At 44.3% G+C, this 15,456-nt stretch overlaps 1 protein-coding gene across 1 annotated transcript in view; it reads left to right on the top strand.

The window, feature by feature from the left end:
* Positions 1-15,456, top strand: part of LOC144718693 (voltage-gated delayed rectifier potassium channel KCNH8-like) — a 201,494-nt gene that overhangs the window by 65,752 nt on the left and 120,286 nt on the right. Inside the window, exons 2-3 of the mRNA XM_078594151.1 lie at positions 112-345; positions 14,182-14,319. Coding sequence (XP_078450277.1) covers positions 112-345; positions 14,182-14,319 — 372 coding nt within the window. The remainder of the gene's footprint in view (positions 1-111; positions 346-14,181; positions 14,320-15,456) is intronic.

The raw sequence follows: 15,456 nt of genomic DNA, 5'->3' as shown, positions 1-15,456 counted from the left end.
CCCCCCCCCCCCACTCCGTTCATGCTCTGCTCACCCTGGTACCATCTGCAACCCCTCCCGAATCCTCAACTCCCACGTCTCGCCTCGCCCGGCCGTCGTCGCTGCGTGCAGACAGTAACTTCGTGCTGGGCAATGCACAGGTGCCGCAGGGCTACCCCATCGTGTACTGCTCTGACGGCTTCTGCGAGCTCACGGGCTTCTGCCGCACGGAGGTGATGCAGCGCAGCTGCGTCTGCTCCTTCCTGCACGGCGCCGACACGCCGGCCGCGCTGGCGCACCAGCTGAAGTGCGCGCTCGACGCGCAGGAGGAGGTCAAGAACGAGATTGTCTTCTACAAGAAAAGTGGTGCGTTGGCGTGCCGTGGGTGTAGTTGCGCGGTGTGGCGTGGGTACATTGGCGCGGCGTGGTGTTGTGGTGTGGCATGAGCGGAATGGCGCGGTGTGGTGTGCCAAAGTATGGCATGAAAGCGCGAGCTGTGAACGCAGACAAATGTAAATTGAATGAATGAACGAATGGAAAAGCGCCGGAGGTGGCGATCGGGTTAAAGGTATAGTGTGATTCAGTGGCAGGGTAGCGTTGGCTAGTTTGTTATGATTATGGAGAATATATTATGACTATTGCCATACATTCACGTAAATCTGATGCTCAGACTTGTCAAGTCAAATCTGGACAGGACCTCATGTATACTCATATATGTGCAGTGGAACAGAAAATTAGATGACACTTGATACTTAAAACCTCAAGAGCTTCACATTGGCTATTACAAGCTGATTTTTATCTTCAATTAAAAGTTAATCCGTAATTATTTCACATGGAGACATTAAAATAATTTACGTAGGTATGTTCAACTTATTTCGCATCGTACGGAGCCAATCGTTCTTATCGGAGGTGCGAGGAAAGGACAACAAACTAAACACAAAAAGCCGTTCTAAAAAAACGAGTTTCCAAACTAGATTTAAAAGTGCTTATCTCCAGTGGCTTCCTAATATCGAAAGCAAGAGCTTTCTAGACGGTCTTAGAAGTGCATCTGGAAGCGTGTGATGCAGTGACCGTCTTTGTTTGATGGTTAGCCAAAAGCCGCTGCGAGAATGACCGGAATTTGAGTGATGGTTTATTCTCTTTGAAGAGATCAGCAATGTATTGTGGTTCATTTTTGGTTAACATAGAGTACATGCGTTAGCAAGACCAATCATAGCAGCCAAATTAGTTGGTACCTCTTTACAGGAGCAAGTGAAACAACGTGGTGGTAAAATTAAGAGTGCATTTCTGAATATAATTACTCCTTGCCACATGTACAGCTGAGTTAAATAGAACAAAGATGAAAACATTACTTAGGAATATTTTTTTTGTACTTAGGGTGTCATCGTCAGCCATGATCAATGCACTGCTGGGTGAAGGCCAAGTAACAAACGATATGGCACCTACACTGGAAAAGATTTGACTCAAAGGGTGGTGGGGAATAAGAATAATCATGACAACTCGTTGGGGCACGGCAACCTTTTATTTTGCAAGGGAAAGTTTATACTCAACCAAGGAGATTGGAGTCATCATCATCAGTCTCATATTTCACCATCGCCACGATGGGCTTACTGTAAATAGACACAACGAGGTGAGGTAGTGGAGGGGAAGGAATGGAATGGACAAACATATACCACTAAGCATACAATCCAACACCTTCTATACACCTATCTACAAATAAACACGTGCTGTAGCATGTTCCCAACATTCTGGTGGTGGGCAGCGGTGGATAAATTTGGCCCCTCGATTTACATCCCCGTCATCAGCAACCCCCTCGCGGCCCCCGAAGATTATTATCACCTGGATATAAAGCAGGGGGTAAGAGTGGTGGCACTGTGATTAACGCACTTCACCATCAACCAGCTGAATGGAGTTTGATTCCCAGTCATCCCTCCTTCATCAACCCTCACTGACGAGAACAGTGAAGTATGGTCATACAAGCTCCTTGACCGATATGGCGTGGGGAGGTTTTCATCGATCCAGAAGTTGATTGACAAACTGGTACTAGACTATGATTATGATAAGGTAGTGAAACCTGTCACTTGTTGGATCCTTGGTTTACTGCAAGAGGCACAATTTAGGATTTTGGTGTAAAATCCAGGCCCTCTGTGATGATGATTGGAGAGGCATTCAAGCCCTCGGAGCTATCCCAGCATTTCATTTATTTGAGTCGGATCACTTTGAATTCGCTCAGGGAACACTGCACTGAAGTGCACTCTTAAAAGGCCCCAAATTATCAGCAGGGACAGACTCAAGTGTTTTTGGGGCTTCCATTGGTAAACTCGTGGCAATGCATTTAGGAGCACCGGTCTATTTATTTATTTGTAAAAATTCCACGTTTCAACTGCCGCAAGGAGACTTGCAGTCACCATCAGTCTGGCATCCCCCCCTTCATTCCGGTGTGCTTATATGGGCACACTTGGACAAGGTGGCAGTTGGGTGGGAAGGAGGTAGTCACTTGCGTACATATCCATTAAAAGATCGAACATTTAAAATTCGATTTAAAGCTTTCGTGACTGCAGGGATTCATCTTCTTGGTTCTTTCGGTAAAGTCACGTAGAAGGGAAGTAATAAAAGAATAAAAATAAAACATAATAAAATAATTCTCACGACGTTTCGGCTACAACGCAAGCAGCCGTCTTCAGGTGAATAATGAGACACTGCCAAGCTTGGAGCTTATATATAAGCTGGGTTGGAGGTGGAAGAAGAGCGCCTTGACAAAAGAATGTGCATATCAAGAGGAATTTAGCATTTTCATGGGAAATGCGTAGGAGGTGGGCGGGGGGGTTTCAAAGTCATATTATGCCCATGCATTATGCAGGATTAGCAGCATCAAAGGGAGGGGGTAGGGGGTAGCATTAACAAAGGGAGGGAATGTTAATAGTATGTAGAAGCAATTACACATGTCAATGGAGCCCAATGCATCTCCGACCAGGAACACATTGCCAGTGAACTCAAACACGTACGCCAAGCTCTTAAGGCTAATGGTTACTCCGACTACACAATCCGTAAAGCCATCACTCCAACCATCAAGAAGGATCCTGTTGAGGAGCCTTTCAAACCCATCACCTTACCCTACATTGCTGGGGTCACAAAAACGATCTCCAAAATCCTGATTAAACACAAGATCCAGGTCCGATTCAACACAGTACATAAAATCCGTGATCTGGTCCCGTCTGTAAAAGACGTGGTTCCAGACATACAGTACCCTGGCGTCTGCAAACTAAGTTGCCTCTGTGGTAGCAGTTACATTGGAGAAACCAAACGACATGTCTCGAACCGCATCCGTGAACATAAAGCAGACCTGAAACACGGTAGGACAAACACCTCAGCCGTAGCAGATCACTGTTACAATTCAGTGGGCCCACATGACATTGACTTCTCCAAGACAGAGGTTCTCTGCAAGCCATCTGGCTACCATGAGAGATCGTTCATGAGGCGATCCACATATACAAACACAGAGACAATTTCAACCGAGAATATGGATTCTGGCTCAGCAATCATTGGAAGGACGTAATAACCCATTTCGGATCTTAACTAATTGTTGTTCACGTTTACGGTGACTTTCAGACCGCAGTCCACTCACTGGCATTGACTTATCTTGTGTTCTCCACAGGGAATGCATTATTTGCTCCGCTGCGGGTCTCCTTCCACCGCTCTCCCATTGACATGTTTCATTGCTTCTACATACTATTAACATTCCCTCCCTTTGTTAATGCTACCCCCTACCCCCTCCCTTTGATGCTGCTAATCCTGCATAATGCATCGGCATAATATGACTTTGAAACCCTCCCGCCCACCTCCTACGCATTTCCCATGAATATGCTTAATTCCTCTTGATATGCAAATTCTTTTGTCAAGGCGCTCTTCTTCCACCTCCAACCCAGCTTATATATAAGCTCCAAGCTTGGCAGTGTCTCATTCTTCACCTGAAGACGGCTGCTTGCATTGTAGCCGAAACGTCGTGAGAATTATTTTATTATGTTTAAGTTTTATTATTTTATTACTTCCCTTCTACGTGACTTTACCGAAAGAACCAAGAAGATTTAAAATTCGATTTACCTCTCAATAGATGCAAAAGGGGAATATCACGTTTTACAAAGTCATGTTTCCAGCTCAATCTACAATCAGACACATTCTGTACACATGTCTACAGATTGTTTTGCTGACTGCAGCATGGGGAGTGTTTGCCATCACAGTCTGAATGCATCACCTTCAATGTAGGGTTACATAAACCCATAAACCATCGCGAATTGGGGAAGAGGTATGGGTTTGAGAGTTACATACTACCAAGAATTTACAACCCTTTGCCAATCTATTGCTGGATTAAGAAATCCTTATGCTGTTTGAGCCATGTAAGTTGTGTGACCACACTTCACTATGCTGGTCAGTAAGGGTTGGTGCAGAAAGGGAAACGCCCAGGACCGGTTCAGATATCACTCGCCACTGATGTGAGCCGTGGCCAGGTTCGTAGCAGAGTGCGCTAACCCCTGCACCACCAGTGCTCCCTGGAGAGTTATGCATACAGCTCAAGTTAGAATTGTTTGTAAAGGGCAATTCTGTTGTATAGTATGTAGAATACGGTTAATGCACTTGCGGGGTTGAGCAACATTCTGTGCATTACTGAACAAAGGTCTTCATCATGGATATTAGTTATTGCAGGCCGGCGGGTAGGCCCTTAGCCGATTGCAGCTACTTCATACGGTCCTTTTGTGCATGCACTCGTATATCTGCACAGTGCACCAAGTTAACCTTCAGGGACGATAACAAAGACGTGTTTATGGTAAAACGCATGTAGGACATCCAGGAATAGAAGCACACTTGTTGTTTATTGAACCCGGTGTGTAATAATGTATCGAGTCAACGATTGAAATCGATTATTAAGCTCATGATGCACGTGTCAAATTGCGAAATTCGTGCACGTGTGATAATCAGTAATTTTGCTATTTATGCATTTTTTAATATGCAAATGACATACTAATGTGATAATTAGGATATTAGCAAGAACAGGATTTTAAAAAAGAGGAACAGTATAAAGGAGGCATAAAAAAGTATTACAAGAAGACAATTCAACAAATCGATGAGAGAGAGGGGCAGCGGGAGGGAAGTATACATATTTTTTCGGGTAGACTAACATTTACAAATCTTGGCAAAACTTTGCAAGCCTGTTGACTGAAAATACCTCATTAAGCCTATAAAATAGCCTTTGTGGTACCATTACCTTCGCCATCTCTGCGGTAATCAGTACAGATCGTATTGTCTTGAGCCAAGTTCCCGTTACCTTATATTCGATACCACGTTTGGAATTTACCTTAAATTATTGGATTCACTGAAGGCCTCCACGTATCATATCACACACGAGGGTTTTCTTTTACCATATTTCACAATGCCGGTCAGTGCAGTTGGCCAATTGAGGAAGGCTCAGAACTGGCTCGGCCGGGCAGTGGTGGCGAACCCCTGAAATCAAGGTGGTGCTGGTGCAAGGGTTGGTGGATTAAACAGAGGTTGTGAAACTCCCTTCCTGTGGGTGTCGAGGTGCCATATCCTGGCTTGTCAGGAGAAGGCGGTATACCATATATGGACCCCACCTGTTCCATCTGAATGGGACAGAGTGTTGCCCCTTGCATGCGTGGGTTTTCTCCAGGAAAGTTAGCACTGGCTCACCATGTGGCTGATTTTTCCGCTTGTCTGTGGCTCCTGTTTGCGCCTTTTAGTCGTTCTCCATCGTCGAGAGTGAGCAAATACTGTGTGCATTATAAGTCGACGTTATTATAATTATAGTTTGGAAATGATTCCCCACTTATGTCAGCCGTGACCTGAAATTTAACTCGGGTCACCAGGTCTATATCACAGTGTGCGAACCACTGAGTCACCGCTCCGCCCCATTTCTGTCCCATGTGGAGAGAAAGTCCATCTCTGCGTTTGTCTCCCTGCGACCTCGGAGCGCTGCCCAGCCTAGGAAACGCTGACACGGATGCTTGTGGTCGGTCGCCACCAGCCAGCATACCCTTCTCACTCTAGTCGCCTCCCCTGGCCATGAGATAAGTTTACATTTCATCTGTGCATGTAATGTACCGACACTCACGAAACATTGCTCGACGCATAATTAGCCCATGGGTTTAATTTGGCGCAAGTGCATGCTGCCGCGTGCGGAAGTTGTGTAAAGTAAAAGCCGAGAGCAGAGCAAGTTTTTTTCATCACCATCCTTTCCGTAACAACTACGCACCGAGACCTCCCACGGTGATGCTGCAGACAAAAAGCAGCGATAATTTTCAAAGCAGGCATAGAATATTCCAGTGCGGTGGGGAACAAAAAAGGCGCATTTGAGGGAGATGGATTTAGATGCCTTAATAGCAATGCATCGTATGCCATAATGAATGCGAATAGTAATTAGTAGTATTTGTCAGAAAATAGAAAGCTTTCTCTTGGCTTTTAAAGTCAAATGTCTTAAATTACCTGCTCCAGAAGAGATGCAGCCTGCAATCCACTCAACCGACATTGTGTACAGCATTTACACTCGCTAGTATTGTGTAGTATTGCATACACGCGTATGTATTGCAAACGGAAAGATATGTGCAATTGTATAAATATTGTATGCTTTTACAGAATGGGCAATAAGCTTTATATATTATCATTGTCTAAGGAATTGGAAATTGCTCCAGATCTTAATTTAGGCATGCACTCTATGTAATCGTGTGCACACACGAATATGTGAGTGAGTATTATTCTGACAACGACACATATTCATCTTCTTGGTTCTTTCGGTAAAGTCACGTAGAATGGAAATAATAAAATAATAAAAATAAAACATAATAAAATAATTCTCACGACGTTTCGGCCACAACGCAAGCAGCCTCAGGTGAAGAACAGGTCTGTCAGAAAGACAGCGTCTGAATGAACACCACCAGGCTTGGCAGCGTATATTTAAGCTGGGTTGGAGGGGAAAGAGCGCCTTGACAAAGGAATTTGCATATCAAAAGGAATTTAGCATATTTATGGGAAATGCAAGTATGTGATTAGTACTACTTATGCCCGTGCATTATGCAGAATTAGCAGCATCAAAGGGAGGGGATATGGGAAATGCAGGTATGTGTGCATTATGCAGGATTAGCACGGGCATAAGTAGTACTAATCACATACCTGCATATCCCATATCCCCTCCCTTTGATGCTGCTAATCCTGCATAATGCACGGGCATAAGTAGTACTAATCACATACCTGCATTTCCCATATCCCCTCCCTTTGATGCTGCTAATCCTGCATAATGCACGGGCATAAGTACTGGGCTCCGAGGAAGGGAAACGTTGGACTGGGGTCCTCATTTAATTTGTTGCAGCAGAGAGCCCAGTGTCGACCATGCTGCGAAACTGCACAATATGTAAGTTGCGTGCGTGTGGCCTTTGAAAGGCCCCTCTGCGGCGGTGGGGCGTCGTCGCCTCTGCCTTCTCCTCCTATACAATGCTGAACACACACAACACATGCTGCACACCGATGCATTCAGACGTGAATTAATTGGATTGACACGAGTGTGCACACAATAAACATGCATGAATTAATGTACTTGGTAACCAAGTGAGAGCAAACTTGATTTGAAGCTTTCGTGACTGCAGGATTTACTCTTTGGTTCTTTCGGTAAAGTCACGTAGAAAGAAAATAAATAAATAGAATACGACGTTTCGATTGCAACACAAGCAACCATCATCAGGTAGAACTAAATTTTAGAGAGAGACAAAACACAAATTCGGAGACACACAGACATACACACAAGCAGAGAGAGACAACACAGAGACACACAGAGAGAGACGCACAACATAGACACACAAAGACCCAAGGCCTCTGTGTCGAGGCCTTAAATAGAAAGAAGGGGGGGGGGCAGAGAGAGAGGTGGGTCTGCTGGAGCAGCTGCTGGAGCAGAGAAATTACCATGTCAATGAAAGACCCAACAAGACTGGTACATTTTTGAGAGAGTTGTGTGGAAATCCACCCCGAAGCGACCAAGGGAGAGAGCGAATGGACCTATGAAAGAAATAGACAGTTTGAGAAAAAATTTGTAGCACATTTTTTGGAAATGTAATGCAATGCAACACAGTCGGCTAACACACAGTTAACGCATAGCCTGGTTGATTACGATCTCCGAAGATTGCTAAAATTTGAAGTTAAATGTGCACTACATTTCCCAAAAAATTGCTAAGTTTGTTATCTCAAACGGCATATTTCTCTCTCTAAAATTTACCAGGCTCTCATCGGTCCATTCGCTCTTTCTCTCCCCCAGCCACTTCGGAGTGGATTTCCACACATCTCTCTGTGTGTCTCTGTTTGTCAAATTTCACACTTAACTTCAAATTTAGCAATCTTTGGAGATCGTAATCAACCAGTCTATGCATTAGCTGTGTGTTAGCCGACTGTGTTGCATTGCATTACATTTCCAAAAAATGTGCTGCAAATGTTTTCTCAAAATGCCTTTCTTTCTCTAAAATTTACCAGGCTCTCATAGGTCCATTCGCTCTCTCCCTCGGTCGCTTCGGGGTGGATTTCCACACAACTCTCTCTAAAATGTACCAGTCTTGTTGGGTCTTTCATTGACATGCTAATTTCTCTGCTCCAGCAGCTGCTCCAGCAGACCCACCTCTCTCTATGCCCCCCCCCACTCTCTTTATTTAAGGCCTCCACACAGAGGCATTGTGTCTCTGTGTGTCTATGTTGTGTGTCTCTCTCTGTGTGTCTCTGTGTTGTCTATCTCTGCTTGTGTGTCTGTCTGAGTCTCCGTGTCTGAGTTTTGTCTCTCTCTCAAATTTAGTTCTACCTGATGACGGTTGCTTGTGTTGCAATCGAAACGTCGTATTCTATTATTTAATTTATTTTCTTTCTATGTGACTTTACCGAAAGAACCAAAGAGCAATTTGAGAGGGTCCGTCTATTTTAATGCTATCAAAGTCCCCAGGAAACCTTCGCTTGGCAGGAGGTCACTCATTTTACCCTGCTCCCACCACAGTCTGACTGCTCCCTTGAAAAGTTTTAAATCCGGGCTCAAGACCTTCCCTTTGTTTTGTTTACCCATGACTGACTGCCTGGGTCATTGAAATAAATACGCCCAATGTTTCAGTGCAGCGTATCGCGACATGATCGCATTTAGATCCTATGTAAACTTACATTGTCTTGTTTTTAAGAGAGATCTGAGCCAAATAAAGTAATACATTAAACAAGCGCTAAAAGGTTAAAAACAAGAGGGTATTGTACCTGCATAATAAGATATCATTAAGTTGTAATACTGATTCAACATTAACATTGAAATAGAATGTAATATCGCAGCAAATGTATTTTAAAACAAGTAAAAAAATCAGCAATAAGGTACTGAACCTATGATTAAATCTTCCACAATGTGTCTGATCTCGTCAGATATCTGAAGCTAAGCAGGTTTGAGCCTGGATACGGTCTGGATAAGGCCTGGATGGGGTAACTGCCATGCAGCCGACCTGTCATAGGTGGCTGCGGGGCTTGGCTATGTAGTGGTCAGCAGAGGGCAGAACCGATACATCGTACATTGTACCGTACTTATATGTTGCCAAGTTCATGCCCCATGCCTTCATCAACCCGGACTGGCGAGCGTTGTGAAGTATGGTCAAATAACCTTCGTCACGACATTTTTCATGCTTGGATTGATAAAACGGCTGTGCTCGTTACTCTGGATAAAGTGTGGTTCAAAAGCACACGCATTCATTTATCTTGACAAATCAACAAGTACATTTTCACACATACAATGCCAGAAGGGATCGTTTAAAAATGTTAAAGAGATGCAATATTATTTCATATCAAGGAATTACTGATTCCACATGGCAACGGCTTAGGGAGGCCTTCATCTAGCAGTGGATTGAACATGGCTGATGCTGATCGATCCATTTAACGATGCACATTAAGGTAGATAGAACAGGAAACATGCACATGCTTACAAATTCACCACTTCAGCAAATACGAAAACACTAAATTCGCACATTTATGTTTTAGAGTTTCATTTGTTGGCTATAATAGTATCATTAAAATAATCCGTTTCTTCGCCTGAGGACGGCTGCTTGCGTTGTGGCCGAAACGTCGTGAGAATTGTTTTATTATGTTTTATTGTTATTATTTTATTACTTCCCTTCTACGTGACTTTACCGAAAGAACCAAGAAGATGAATCCCTGCAGTCACGAAAGCTTTAAATCGAAATACAACGGATTATTTTAATGATACTATTATAGCCAACAAATGAAACTCTAAAACATAAATGTGCGAATTCGCCTGAGGACGGCTGCTTGCGTTGTGGCCGAAACGTCGTGAGAATTGTTTTATTATGTTTTATTTTTATTATTTTATTACTTCCCTTCTACGTGACTTTACCGAAAGAACCAAGAAGATGAATCCCTGCAGTCACGAAAGCTTTAAATCGAAATACAACGGATTATTTTAATGATACTATTATAGCCAACAAATGAAACTCTAAAACATAAATGTGCGAATTCGCCTGAGGACGGCTGCTTGCGTTGTGGCCGAAACGTCGTGAGAATTGTTTTATTATGTTTTATTTTTATTATTTTATTACTTCCCTTCTACGTGACTTTACCGAAAGAACCAAGAAGATGAATCCGTTGTATGCTTTCGGTATTTGTTTGTTGGCTGATAATTCTGCATGTTAATTTTAAGAATAATTCTAGAATTTCATTAAATTAGGTATTCTTAAAAAATATATTTTTACATGCAAGCCGCAATGATAGTAATATCATTACTTACTACAGGTCTCATGTTCCATTCGAATTGAACAGAGATGCAAATGTTGGCTGAATTCTGCATGTTAATTTTAAGAATAATTTATGGTGTGTGTGTGTGTGCCGTTCACAGTGTAAAATAACCTCTAATTTATCTTTTAAGCATGTAACTTCTTAATACAATCAATCCCTCGCCAATTAATTTTATGAACAATGAACATAAGCAGCAGCTGTACACTTCCCTATACTGTCAGCTTTATATCTGTTCCATTAATTTCCAAATTAATGTGCTCCTAAATTACACGATTGGTTGGCAAGCGAAACTGTTTGCATATCTCCATTATCTTCCACCCTTTATATTTCTAAATACAGCCTTTTGTGTGCGTATTTCCAGAGAAAACACTAGCTCGAAATTGTTTGTGTCTTGGCCCGTCTTTGCGAAGTAACGCGAACCAATTATATAACATCGACGGTGTGCTGATACGTGATCTTCAAGCGCCCAAAGAATGGCGCATCTGCCCATTTGTTGGTTTTTAAAGTAACCCGATTCCTTTTATTTTCACAATCGGGCAGCCCTGGTGTGTGCCGCTGACTTATTAATGTCATCTCGTGGCACTGTTTAATTCATGCCCGCTGTGGTTTTTTCCACGTGGTCCCCACGTGTCCCCCAAGTCAGTGGCGGCTCCTGCAAAATCTCGCAGGGGGGGCAAATGTCTGGATGATTGATAAGGATAAGGTCCACCCATGCAATGGATACATTAACAGCTTAAGCATGTAAAGGCAACTTCACTTCTTTAATATTAATGAAAAATAAAGTGACTCTTACTATAAATCTTGTTTGTTTCTATACTCACTATTAATACAATCCACTCAAGTTTCTTTTATTAAAAATTCCACTAGGTGGCGACAAATTATATTGTTGGATGAAACGTGCTTACGTATGATGACGTAAGCACGTTAGTGCGAGCCCTCCCGGAAGCCATAGAGAATGCATTGCAGTGCCCGCCTTTCGAAAAAAAGCATCTTTGAATGTAAATCTATGGGGCCACTCGGGGCGATTCTCAGCCGGAGTGAAATCGCCCAAAAAGAGGCGGTACTCCACAGAACGTGACATGACGCTGATTGGACTATATCCAGAGGCACAGTGACGGCTAGCATGACTCTGTGGTTGAATGACATTGGTGGTGCGTCGCCCAATCGCCCTAATGAAGAAACCGCCCCTGCCCCAAGTCCCTTTCACCCAGGAGCTGTCGGCAAAAGTCGCGGGGCTTAGCGCCGTAAGCTCATAATTGTTTCAAGGGCGGCGTCCCCGAACCCCACTGGGCGGGAGGTGTGGAGGGGATACGTGGGCTCAACTGCTGGTGTTTGTTAGCAATCTATCTCATTGTTGGTGAACAGGATGAGTCGACATGAGATGTGTATATATATCATCTGCACGGCAGTTAGCGTGCATCGTGGTGGTTTGTTAGCTCACTGTGCCACGAAACGGGCATCCCGAGTTCGATTACTCCCCGCGGCTAGCGTTAGTCTTCATTATTTGAACCATTTCAGGGCCTCCCCTATAAGCTGACTCGGCCATTAATTAGTACCTGGTGCATTGTGTAAAAAACATAAGCATTGAAGAGACAAAGGTATTCGAGCGTGGTTCTGGCCCACCCACCATCTCCGTGTGTGTCGTACTGGCCTTCATATGTGCAGTCAAATACTATTGCCTCTTCAGTGTTCATGTGCGAGGCAATGCGGTCGCTTCTGTGCTGCCCAATCAGTCTGCTGTGCCACATGAAGATAGTGTACATGGATGTAATAACTAACCTGCTCCCAGGCACTCATCGTCGATTTGGCACAGCAGCCAAAACGTATCTGTAAATAAGTAAATAACGCGTATTGAAACTCAAACAAAGTCACTTGCAAGTTGTTTCATAGAACGTTGATTCACAATTACTTTGGTAAACTCATCCAGGATGTTTATTGCTGCAAATAGGGGGCAGTCGAAGAAGGTTCGCTGCCAGTGCTCGTGGAACGCATTTCAGAAGCTTCTGCAGCAACTGAACAAGCTCTCAACACACGTGAAGCGACAAAGTGTCAGCAGCATGAGCGTGGCAACTAATGTTAATGGCGCTGGTGGAAACCCACCACCAGCGCTGTCGTTGCCCCCTACAAGTACCATCACTTACGTTAGCATTAGCTGCCCCGCCCATGCTGCTGACACTTGGACTACGCCCATTTCAAACCTTTATAAAACAGTTTTCCTTTTCGAGGCAAACAACATGATGACGACCGTTCGTGTTGCTATCGAAACGTCGTAGTTTTGTTATTTTATTTGAACCTATCTACATGACTTTACCGAAAGACCCAACGAATATTAATTCCTGCAATCATCAAAGCTTTAAGTCAAGATATATAAGCTGGTTAACCGACACTGACAGAATACTTGAACACGAGAAAACAAACGGTCTTGTTTTCCAAAACAGTGTGAAAATTGATAAAGAGTTGTGAGCTACCAGGAGAGATGCACGTTCGCACACACGCGCACAGGTGTCACGGTAAACAAACACCCCCCCCACATTGCCACGCATGCAACATGCCCTCCTGAGATCCTGCCGTGACCACAGTCCTTGTCCGAGAGCTTCCGTGATCGGTTTCAACGTCTGGTGTGATCCAAAATATTCACGACATTACATTGTTATTTGTCATTTATTTCGACTGGTTGTTGCGATTTGCTTGCATTACTTCCCACTATGATTAAAGATGACCTCAACTGCAATTCACGCAACCGTACAATATATAAACAGACTTTTGGGGCAAGTTTAGCGAGCACCTATCAAGGCTGGCACGGCACATGAGGGGGTGGATGGCCAGCACCACGCCGAGCCCCCTTTGGATCTCTCAGGTAGAGACAAAGCAGGTACTAATTTGAGACTGAGTCGTACTAGGGGAGGCCCAGGGCCCGTTCCAATATTCGCCACTGGTGTTGGCTGTGAGTAGGAATCGAGCTCGGGTCACCGGGTTTTTAGTGCACAGCGCTTACCGCTGCAATACAGCTCAGACATTGTCAGTTACACAATAATTTCTTACATAAATGCAGGGCGATAATTATGGTCATTATAGTCATGCAGTTAATTTCTGTCCAGAAAATATTTTGCGAGTTAGTAATTTAATGAGGAATTGCTATTTATTTGAAACTTTAATTATTGTATTTTGCTTATTGTTTCATAAATATCGGGAAATTATACGTGAAAAAAATCAAACAAGCAATGACAATCATGATATAACAATATTTTGTGAAATGGACGAATTTGAATATTAAGCACCTGATTTTCCCGCTGACAATCCCACTCATCCTCTCTCTTGATTCTATCCCGCCTCCGACAATGTCATTACCCCCCACCACCACGACCCCCCACTGAATACCCCTTGCAACAGGAGTGTCATTTTGGTGCCTGCTGGACATCGTCCCAATCAAGAACGAGAAGCGAGAGGTGGTGCTGTACCTGGCCTCCTTCAAGGACATCTCCGAAAGCAAGCGTGGCTCCGTGCAGGATGGAGCCACCAAGGAATCTGGTAATGAGCTGCCGGCCCCACGAGCAAGTGAGCAATTGGCGTCCTCGGGCCTCCCAGGCATCCCAATATCAATCGTAAACCAAAGCAAAGCGAGCGTCGCTGCTATTTTACTCATCTCGTTCTATTAATGACTTTGGAATCAAGAACGTTGCACCTGAAAAGCGTTTGTCCACATTTCCATGATTGCTGGGAAGTTAGCTGGCCTGGTTGGAGAACTGAGCAATTTGGCACGGCCTGGTTATTTTTTTTTTACAAAGTAGCATTACCCCAGACCAAAGCCAGCAATGATTGGATTCGGGTGGCTCACTTTTAGTGGGTCGCGTAACTCTCTTTTTCCTCAGGGAGCTGCATTATATTTTTTTATCTGAGCCACCCACGAAACCGTTGCGATGTCACAGGATCCACACGCAGAGAATAGCCGCCTCTTCAGCACCGTGTTTGTTATATAACAAAAAAATCCGAGCACACCTTGGGTCCACTCTCCGATTGTCATGGAAACGCAGCATTCGCAACCAAGAGCCCACTTCATATTCTAACTCATGTGCTTGAGCCCAGGATCAGCCGTAGTACACATTAGCATCGACACGGTGCATTAGCTCGGCGAGCCGCGGAGTTCCCCCAAGCTTAACCTGGGGCTCATGAAAGTGCCAGCTCAGTGGCCCGATACGGCACATTAGCCTACCGAGCTGCCCAGTAACCCACTGAGCACACAGGGATGCGCAGCGACTATGCTCGAGTATCTGTGCATGTGTATAATAATGAGTATATATGTATGTACACTCCCACGCACAGAGAGCCACATACATTACTCACACAGCCCTCCCTCCCTCCCTCTGAGCACCGTGGAGGCAGGGTTGGTCATGTGATGGCACCCGTCCAGGCTCTATGCGTTTGAAGCCATTGCGGCGCAGACGTAGACATGTGTACGCATGCAGCCAGCATACATCATCAACAACATCCGTCATGCGGTATGTGATGATGGGTTGTTTCATAAGGGGTTCAGAACAGTGTTTCCGCCGAGGGCTCCAATGCATCCGCCACTGCTGTAGGCACGTACACGTGTGGCGAGTTCTTATGGAGACGGAGACGTTGTCGTAGAGGCAACACGGTTTATTGTTAACTAACAGATAACTCCCT

Source organism: Lampetra planeri, chromosome 1, assembly GCF_965212315.1.
Source record: "Lampetra planeri chromosome 1, kcLamPlan1.2.h2, whole genome shotgun sequence".
Classification (NCBI taxonomy): domain Eukaryota; kingdom Metazoa; phylum Chordata; class Hyperoartia; order Petromyzontiformes; family Petromyzontidae; genus Lampetra; species Lampetra planeri.
This window is presented reverse-complemented; position numbering and strand designations above follow the sequence as displayed.